Source organism: Atta cephalotes, assembly GCF_000143395.1.
Source record: "Atta cephalotes unplaced genomic scaffold scaffold00007, whole genome shotgun sequence".
NCBI lineage: Eukaryota > Metazoa > Arthropoda > Insecta > Hymenoptera > Formicidae > Atta > Atta cephalotes.
Window position 1 is genome coordinate 4917782 of NW_012130071.1, and position 11092 is coordinate 4928873.

At 29.9% G+C, this 11092-nt stretch overlaps 1 protein-coding gene across 1 annotated transcript; it reads left to right on the forward strand.

Moving 5' to 3' along the window:
* Positions 1–4893: 4893 nt before the first annotated feature.
* On the forward strand, positions 4894–7692 carry LOC105627004 (zinc finger protein 761-like). Its single transcript, XM_012208287.1, has 6 exons — positions 4894–4911; positions 5338–5559; positions 6728–6812; positions 6918–7007; positions 7312–7514; positions 7618–7692. Exons 1-6 carry the CDS (start codon positions 4894–4896, stop codon positions 7690–7692), a joined length of 693 nt encoding a protein of 230 aa, XP_012063677.1.
* Positions 7693–11092: the final 3400 nt, after the last annotated feature.

An 11092-nucleotide genomic window follows, 5' to 3' on the forward strand; every position in this document is an offset into this window, starting at 1 on the left:
AATTTAAAAGTTTTAAATTAAAAATAAATTAATTAATTATTATAGTAGTAGTAGTAGTAACGTATATATACTATATATATACTATATAATATACTACACACACACACACACACACACACACACACACACACACACACACACACACACACACACACACACACGCACGCACGCACGCACGCACGCACGCACGCACGCACGCACGCACGTGCGCACATACATACCATATGTGTAAATTCCGACCGTGCAATCTCCTTGTGGTACATCGAATAACGCGAATGCCGGTGATACTTAACCAAAATTTTGCGAAAAAATAGGATCTACTTTGGAACCTGATAAATCAGCTCCGGCAAGCTAGAACAATTTTCTTTATGCTATTTTAAAGGGGATATTTTCAGTTTCCAAACTGATGTGGTGACATCTTTCGCTTCCTTCGTTGTTGTTTTGCATATTGGAAGATTGAAATATCATGATATTTTTAAGATTCTCACACTATCTGCTTCTGGTTTTCACGAAAAAAACAATTTAATGGGATGAAAAATTTCATTTAAGCCATTTTAAAAAGGCTTTACTCTTTAAAACACAGTAAGGAACAATGTCCTGCGATTTCTGAAAGCCGAGATATTAGTTTCTTAAAATCGACATAATTTACAAGTTTTAAAGGGCTTCCCTAATTTTTTTGCGTAATGTATTATGCGTAGAATCGTGACTACTTTACTATTAGAACAAATAGTAAATACAAGTAACAACTATATCTTAGCGATTTTTGTGAAAATTTAGTAGTATTAATTGATATGTCAGTTCACAAATATTCTGGATAGTGACCATTTTATTGTATATTTATATTTATGTATATTTATTTAAAAAAAATAATTTTAGTTAAGGATGGGTTATTTTTCATTAACAGTTATAACAATTACTGTTATTTCAAAATAATTTAAATAACCGGTTATTTAAATAATTACCGGTTATTTAAATAAATATACGGTTATTTTTTATAATATCCTATATTTTAATCAGTACTCATATTTTTTTTGTTATTTCTTATTATTTAAATCATTTAAGAAATCTATTTTGAAATATTTCATTACTTAAAATATTTGTGTAAACAAATAAATATAAGATGTTGAATTTTATGTACAAAGATTGATATCAACTTCGTAATGAGTAAGGCCAATATTACATGCGTTCGTTTTGTTTGATTACGTAATCGCGAATAGTTTTCAGAACTATTCGCCAATAGTTTAATTACTATTTAATTACTATTCACGGATATAATCGTGAAATTATTTTTCAAATAACTTATTTTTCAATAACTATAGAAATTGAATGATACCTGTAGAAATTTATATAGTACATAATAGTTTTCAATAATTCCTTTTCATACGGGCTATGTCAAAATATTATATCGTCATACATTTGTTAAATGTTATTAATAATATTAAAAATGTTATAAATAAATTTGTTTTATTATTTCTTCACTATTAAGATCGTTCGAAAATGCGAAAAACTTTCAAATTGTTACTTTGCTATTCAATGTAATGATGTTACTGCATGAAAGATTACATATGCAGTATATAAATTCATACAGAATTATACAAGCATTTAAAATCCAGCTAGACCGGCATTGATTTCTAAAGTTTGTATTATCACATATACGATGCTATGATATATTATATTGTTATAAGTAACTTTTTTTATAATATCGATAATAAAATGTATTGTTTAAACTGTAAATGTAACGTAATTTATGTATATGAATTCATATGTAAAAGCGTCACTTTGGAGCTACCGAATAATTAAAGGTTTTGGAAAGCTATTGCATGAATTTTTCTTTTCTTATAATTTCGGATATCAATTTTAAAACATGAACATATTTTTCCTTAGCAAATTTTTATTTTAAATTTTTCTAAGAAAAGTACATTTTTCTTACTTTGTAAGCTATACTTAGAAATATTTAGTAATAAGTAGTATCTAGTATAATAGAGGAACAACAATTTTTCTCAGTGTAACATTACTTGATATATAATTATTTATATTACTTAATATATATAATATAGTTTACGATATATATATAGTATATATGTATTAGGATGATTGTTTTTTTAACTGTAATTTTTGGAATTTATTCGGGACACATACTAACGTGATTTAAGATCTCAATAAAATAACAGCAGAATTTTTTCAGATTTTTTTCAACAATTTTAACCAGTGCCATTATGGTACGGATAGAAAAAGTGGCGGAGAAATACCTTTGTGGACAAAATTCGAGCCGCTCCAATTGTTACTCAATTTTAAAATTATTTTTTTTTAATTTGCAAAATGAATGAGCTATAAACTCATTTTGTATGTAAATTTGATCACGATTTAAATTAAAAATTGCCGATTAAGTGTTCGTTAGCGTATGATTTTGATTTTTTTCTGCTTCATTCGGATCGGCTGAATTTGTCCATAAAAGTGTATTTCTGAAATTCTGGTGCTCTGGTAAAAATTGTTAAAAAAATCCGGTGTGAAAAAAATTTGATGTTATTTTGTTAAGTTGTTGAATTACTTTAAGGAATTAAAATTCAATATGAAGTAAAATTGAGCTCTCGAGATAAAAATGATATCAATATAGACTAATGGGCGATTAAGAATAATAATCGAATGCGATTAATTCAAAATAATTAATAAATGTATTGTTTAGACGTTACATATAATTTGAAAAATTAATCATGTCGGATAGATGTCTAAAAGAGCAGCTGAGGAGTCTCTTCAATTCCATATTTGAGAAAACATTCTTGTCAATTAGTTCTTTGGTAAAATGGGCTACTAGTTATTATCAATATGTCAAAAAAATATATTATTTTCAAAGGGTGGATTCAAAAAACACATTAAAGTACTGATTCGTATCGATTAAATTATTGAAAAATTACATGATTAATTTTTCAATTTTTAAATATTTGCATCTACATTATGACATCGCTGATGGCGCAAACAAAACCGAAACGTACGCTTACGTAGACATATTACATAAGATTCTTTCGATCTGTATGTAATATGTCTGAATAATATATTTATTAATTATTTTTATAATTAACTGCGTACAATTATTGCTCAATTGTTCGTCTATGTATTTTTAACATTAGGGGGGTATTTCGATTAAATTTTAAGAATTGTTAAAATAACAATTACCTTAATAAGTATATATACATATATATAAATGTATATATATTTGGACCTTGAATCAGTCATTCTCAAGCTTTTGATTAGTTGTCAGCAAACAATTTGAAATTCAACTGTATTTCAAGATTCTGATTACTATATTTAATTGCATTTACGAGGGCAAGTCAATAAGTTCTTAGAAAATCTATCAGAGGGCACCTGCAGTGTCACATTACTTTTTGACAAGTAGCATCTCTCAGTTGATTACTGTCAAATTTTGAGCGAAATTCATCGTGTGGTTTTATTTCTATAGATGATTAAAACGAACAACCTTTGTATTTTTTGCAAAATGGAAAAAAACGAGTTTCGTGCAGTGATCAAACATCTACATATGAAAAGTTTAACGCTGAAAGAAATCAAAGTCGAGTTGGGTAATGTTTATAGCACATCTACACCAGCGTTTGCGACTATATACAATTGGGTGAATGAATTTAAACGTGGTTGTATATCCATATGTGATGCACCTCGTTTGGGACGTCCAATTGAAGCTGCTACGCCAGAAATCATCGATAAAATCTACGATATTGTTTTGACTGATCGAGTGAAAGTGCGCGAGCTGTTAAAGCCACAAGCATATATCACATGGCACAGTGATTTCAATTTTGCACGAACAATTAAGTATGAAAAAGCTATCGGCAAGATGGGTGCCACGTTTGCTCACTGTGAATCATAAGCGCGACTGTAACAATTTCAAAACAACATTTGAAGATGTTTCAACATAATCCAGATGAATTTCTGCGTCGATTCATTACTGTGGACGAAACTTGGATCCATTACTTCACACCTGAGATGAAGGAACAGTCAAAACAACTTCACGGGACCAGTTCCAAAGAAGGCGAAGACCGCAAAGTCGGTCGGAAAGGTAATGGCCATAGTTTTTTGGGATGCACGCGGTATAATTCATATCGATTACCTTCCGTCGAAGCAAACAATCATTGGCGATTACTACGCAGCCTTATTGGACCGTTTCAACAACATTTTAAAGAAAAAACGTCCTCATTTGGCGAAGAAGAAAGTACTTTTCCATCAAGACTATGCACGGGTTCATACGTGCCCGGCACTGATGGCCAAATTCAACGCTACGAATTGCTTTCCCATCCAGCATATTCGCCAGAGCTTTAGCTCCCTGCGACTATTTCCTGTTTCCAAAAAAAATGGTTCGGAGGAAAGAGATTCATCACTAGAGAGCAGCTCATTGCCGAAACAGGCTTATTTTGAAGGGTTGGACGAATCATATTATTCGGACGGCTTGAAAAAGTTGAAGAATCGTTGAATCAAGTGTATCGAGCTGAAAGGAGATTATGAGAAATAAAAATGAATAAAAAAAAATGTGTTTTACTATGTTTTACTATGTTTTTCTAAAAACTTATTGACTTGCCCTCGTATTCTCTTCTTATTTTGCAAAAAGTACTTTAAGCCGTTTAATACAATAATTACGTTAATGGCAACATTCCATGACATAATATTAAAAAATTTATAAAGATAAAAATTTATAAGTAAAAAAATTATGTTTTTGACAGATGAATAAACTTGAAAGTATACATGTCCAAAAAAAATTTAGATCGTGAGAAAAGAGTTTAGAGAACATTTGAATAAAATTAATTGAGAAGTACCCCTTAGGAATTTTAGAGTTGAAAAAAAGTTGGAATCTCCGGATTCCAAGTGAATCAACGCATAGTGATAAAATAGAATATGCTCTTCAACAATACGGTAAGCTTTATATAGTTCATAATTAATATTTTTAGTGTTTTTAGTAACTTTGTATTATTTCAATAGTTATTCATTTACATTTTCATATTTGTTATATAGCAATCATCTTCAAAGCTTCCTTTTCGGAAGCTTTAAGACAAAGTAATAGAGTACATACTGAAGTTAAACTCCACAGATGCGGACAGTGTAGTAAAACGTTTAGTACAAAAGCTAATTTGCGTATGCATGAAAGAATTCTGCATGCAGGTGAAAAATCATATTAATGTGAGTTTTGTGATATATCATTTAGGTGAGTACTGAAGTACTTGAGTACTTAAGTAAGAAACAAAAAATAAAAGAATTATTTGATAATTCGATCCCTATGCTTAATTGAATTGCTAACAAATGATTAATATTGGTACGATTATTTTTTAGTCGACAATTTAGTCGGGTTTAGACTCGCATGATAAACTCGCATGGTATTGGAATCCTTACAAGTATGACCAATGTGAGAAAAGTTACACATCAAAACAAAATTTGCGTCATATAAACGCAAAGCATACCGATGAAAGACCATATAAATGTAACGAATGTCCAGCTACATTTAGCTATCTTTCATCCCATATAGGGCATACAAAAAGACACAGTGAGAAACCATATCTTTGCGAGGTATGTGCTTTCAAATTATCGTTAATGTTTTTTTCAATTATTTCTTTTTTGGTTGTTTTTATTTTTGTGAAAATTTAGTAATATTAGTTGATGTCAGTTCGTAAATATTCTGAATAGTAACCATTTTATCATATTAAAAAAAAAATGTTTTAGTTTAAGGATGGGCTAAACGGTTATTTTTCATTAACAGTTATAATAGTTATTTTATTAACAGTTATTTCAAAATAAAACCGACTATTTAAATAGTTATCGGTTATATAAATGGTTATTTTTTTATAGCATCTTATATTCTATGTTTTAAAAAAGTTAAACTGTTTTAAATTTCAGTTTTATGAAATAATATCAGGCGTCATTCTATTTTTACAGTCGCTTTTTTTATGATATAATCTGACTTTGACATATCATTCTATTTCTTTCTTTTTATTTTTCGGAATAGTTATCTATTTATAATTTTATTGTTGGAATCAATATGTTCATCAAATGTAAAATAGGCTGTGGATATTATTCAATGCTCATTGAATTTTCTATAATCTTTATTTATCAGATTTTAAAACACGATTAGTAATTATACCGTTTATTCCTAATATTACAGTTTTCATACTTATTAGTTATTTATGTTGTTTTTAACTTTTCATGACGGTATCTCCTTTATATGTTTCAATTTGTATCCAAATTGAATTAAATTTAATTATTTTCATTGTTTTTCAATGTATCATGTTTTTAATTCAATATTTTACTTAATATTTTATTTATGTAAATCAGAAAAACATAAACGTTCATGTATAGAAAGAACATTCCAAATTATATATCAAGTATCGCTAATGATAAAATACATTAATCTAGCAGTAAAATACACTAAAAGATGATGGCTGGCTGTAAAGCATTTAATATAGTTCTTATTATCAATGCGTAAAATTCAGTATTCACTAAAACTACATTCATCTCTGATAATTCTGTATCTAGTTGGTAATGATGTATTGGCCGTTATACATAGATATTGTCATAACAATATATTTTCCCGTTTTTGCAAAAATTGTTTCAAGTTGTTGTTTAATGAGATAATATAATTACGTTAACGACAACTTTCTGTGACACAATGTCCTGACAATGACAATCTTGATAGAAAATTTATAAGAATAGTAAAAAATTATGTTTTTGACGATTTTAGTTGGAAAAAATGGAATCTCATCCGCAACGGGTTCCAAGTGAATCAACGCTTAGTGACAAAACAGAATGTGTGCTTCAACAGTATGGTAAGATTTATAAAATTCATAATTAATATTTTTAGTATTTTTGATAACTTTGTATTATTTCAACCGTTATCCGTTTTATGTTACATTTTCATATTGGTTTTACAGCAATCATCTTCAAAGTTACCTCTTTAGAAATTTTGAGACAAAGTAATAGAGACGTATATACTGAAGTGAAACCTTACAAATGTGAAAAATGTGGGTAAAACATTTAAGACAAAATGTTATTTGCGTAGGCATGATACAGGCGTACATATTGAAGTGAAACTTCACAGATGCGGTGTATGTAGTAAAACATTTAAGACAAAACGTGATTTGCGTAGGCACGAAATAACTCATGCAGATGTAAAACTATATCAATGCGAGTTTTGTGGTAAACTATTTAAGTGAGTAACATAAATTTGAGGAATTATTTGATAATGCGATCTCTATGCTTAATTTAATTGGTAACAAATGATTAATATTGCTATGATCATTTTTTATGATCGAAAATCGAATCTAGACTCGCACAAGATGGTACATATCGATGCGAAACATCACAAGTATGAGAAAAGTTATACTTCAAAACATCTTTTGAGTCGTCATATAAACGCGAAGCACACCGAAAGACCATATAAATGTGAAGAATGTTCAGCTACATTTAGCTATCTTTCATCCCATGTAGGACATACAAAAAGATATAGTGAAAAACCATATCTTTGTGAGGTATGTGCTTTTAAATTATCGTTAATGTTTTTTTCAATTATTTCTCATTTGATAGATTTTTTTATTTTTATGTTTCTGTACTTATAAATATGTTGCATTTTAGATTTGCGGCAAAGTCTTTCGTACCAAAAACAATATAGACAGACACAGCTTTGTACATAGCAATAAAAAGGCGTAATGTTTGGTGTGTGACAAAGGCTTTTCGCGAAAAGATCTTGTTACTGCACATGTAGAAAATCAGGTTATTCATGAGAAAATCCATTAGCAAATTCTTATGTCTTTCTATTTGTGTTATATATTGGGTTGGAGGATAAGTTCTGCGGAGGATATCTTCATTAAAAATGATCAAAGTTTAAATTTAAAAAAGAGATTTAAAGCTTGAAATCTCTACTTTGGAATGGTTACTGTATTTTTTAAATTTATATGTTATAAATTTATATGAGTTTTGTAATTTTTATATATAGAAAGCTATGAGCTGAAAGAAAGGAATATACTTCTTGTCACTTTGTAAGTCTGTCGCGCGCCAAAAAAAATTTACGAAAATTTGCGACTCTCTATATCGTGAAAGTTTGGAATTTTCCTTATAAAATCCTTTTTTAAAAATGTTTCTGTGATTTTTTGTTCTTGAATTATTCGCAAATTTAGTAGAGTATTCTGACTTTTGATTGCTCATAACTCCATTAAAAATTATCGTACCGCAATTAATAAAAAAGATTCTTAAAGTTGAAATGTTGCTCTATCAAGTGATATTATTCTCCTTTTGTCTCCTTTTGTGCAAAGGTTATATGGATAGTATCACATTTTTAATTCAAATGTACATATATTCTTTTTTAAATTGACAATTACACCACTAACAAGAAATATATTCCTTTCTTTCAGCTCATAGCTTTCTATATATAAAAATTACAAAAAAACTTATATAAATTTAAAAAATACAGTAACCATTCGAAAATAGAGATTTCAAGCTTTAAATCTCTTTTTTAAATTTAAACTTTGATCATTTTTAATGAAAATATTGTATATACAATTTTGAATTAACCAAATACCTCAGAACTTATAATCGCTTTGTCAATTGTAGTTTGTTCTGTGTCACTTATTTAATGTATTGCTGTATATTACAATTTATTAAAATATGATAAAATATAACTCTATTAAAAATTATCGTATCGCAATTAATAAAACAGATTCTTAAAGTTGAAATATTGCTCTATCAATAACTTCTCTTAATAATAATGACGAACTATTGATGAAAGAAGTTGAGAATAAAAATATAATTGTTTACAAGATATAATATGTATGTATAGATGGAAATTTTTCAGTAATCATAATTTTTTTATGAAACATTTGAATACTGTCAGTCATAGGAGCACTGACGTGTAAAGTTGACAATGCGTTCAGAAGGCGAAACAGACCAGTAAATTCCCACTGTTTATTCTTTAAATAATTTTAAGATGATTGATTCTTGCTTTACGTCCTTGCTGGATTTAATATACTCGCGAATTGAATACAGTCATAATTTCTTGAAATTTCTTGAATGAGCTGCATTAGGCTGCGTCAATCTATTCATTTTTTTCGTCCATGAATAAGCGCTATCAAAAATTTTCTCTTACACTCGCGATATGCTCACTAGTGAGAGTGAAAATCGGGAGTGAGAGTATCATTACCGAGCGCGCAAGAGGACCTAACTTTTGGATCATATCGCGAGTGTATATAGTACTGCCTTTTAAAGTTACGTTCCGTACTAGCGCTTACAGTGCTATAAGTATTATTTGTGCTTGTTGAATATTTGATGATCAACAGCGTGAACATAAAAATGAAACGTACATGTATAAAACGATCATAATAAAGAATCGCTTAGTTCTAATTTACTCTGCTGCGTCTTCAGAACAGTCTAATTTTAGGATAGGACGGACGTACTGATTATTACTTTTGTGTGTATCACTTATGTATGTATTATTATAAATCGACACACAAGAATTATATTAAAACAATTGATATTAACTCATTAGTAATTTGTGCCTGCTCAGTTATTAAATTATCGACATATTCTTTTAATAAAGTTCTGCGTAAAAAAATCTCTGGATTTAAATAAAGATTGACATAATATCTAGGGGAGAAGGATCACTACAAATTGATTGGCAACAGCATCGTTTGCCTACATCATATTCCGATAGTTCAATTGCGCACAAAAATTAATTGCCTATAACTTGATTGCTTACATGCAATATACTGCGCACGTATATATATATAAGAAGAGAAAAAAAGACACGTTTGAACATATATAATATTATTGCGCAAAAACTGCATTCCATACATAATATTACTTGTATATTGATTGCCTACAAGCACTAGTTCTCTAGTTTAAAAACAAAAAAATTTAGAAAGCATATTTCTGAAAGATCACAAAATAGCATTAATTGCGATTGTTAAAGAAGATTTGCCAACGATAGAAATATTTCTTTCATCTCTCTAATGCGTCGGTTCGTAATAAGCTTTCCAAAACTTTCCAATCGGTTTCATTTACCGCGATTCTGCTGGTCTCATCTTGACGTTTCTTTTTATAGCACTCAACCTTGCTTGGATTAAACTCTTTCGCGCGCCGAGAAAAGACATGCTCTTTCGCGGTAAGAATAAAACTCTCTCTCTTCTATCCATTTCGTTCTCTCCGTCATTTCCGTCAAGGAGACTCGCCCGCGAAATTAAACTCCCGGCAAGTTGGGCGAAAACTCTCATCGTCATGTTCATCGGGAAACGGCTCAGAAACCTAAGAAAGGCGTCGCTCAGGCGAACGCAGTACATATCTTGGATAGAATTTCGGTGTCCGCTTGAGATCCTCCGCGAGATGATGGCGATGCGACAGTTGGAATGGCCGCCTAACTCGATATGCGCGCGGACGTTCATTTGGATAATTGAAATAATCATTCCGCTCGTGTTTCACGCGCCGATGCACGCACGTTCCATGGCCTGATCATAGCAATCGGAATCACGTCGCGGAACAAGACTGCGCGATTCTGTTCGGAGAATAATTGTTCGTCGAGGTGTAGCGTGATAGGTATAAGGTGTCCCTGTGGGACAACGCGAATGTCATTATCGTTATCGAAGCAGATTCACTAATATTCTATTCACTAGGGTCTCGCCTCGTTACGCTAATCAATTTTGACAAACAAGACGGATGGAGCAATCGATCACTGCTCATCCAACACATTTCATGACTTTTTATTTCGTAACAACATGAAACAGTTAATACAAATGTTAGTCTATATCATATATACAGAGAGAACAATACATTGTTGATTTCATTAATATCGATTCATTGAAACATAATTTTCAAAATATTATTTTGAAAGAGAAATAATATTGTTTATATATTATATAACAGTATTATGTAAGGTATATTATAAATCCATAAATAAAGTTTAAAAACTGAAATATTTGTAAAAGCTGTCTATATTTGGACGTCATTTAATAATATTTCGTATAAATGTTTATATTCTTTGTACGAGAATGAAAAAATATTCTCTCTCCCAAAGGAGATAGCGAATCCGATTGTAGTTAACCTACGGATGGATTGTTTCCAA

Coding starts and splice junctions, on each gene's coding strand:
- LOC105627004 (XM_012208287.1), top strand. Junction 5,560..6,727: donor AGAAACCATATCTTTGCGAG/GTATGTGCTTTC, acceptor TGACGATTTTAG/TTGGAAAAAATGGAATCTCA. Junction 7,515..7,617: donor AAAAACCATATCTTTGTGAG/GTATGTGCTTTT, acceptor GTTGCATTTTAG/ATTTGCGGCAAAGTCTTTCG.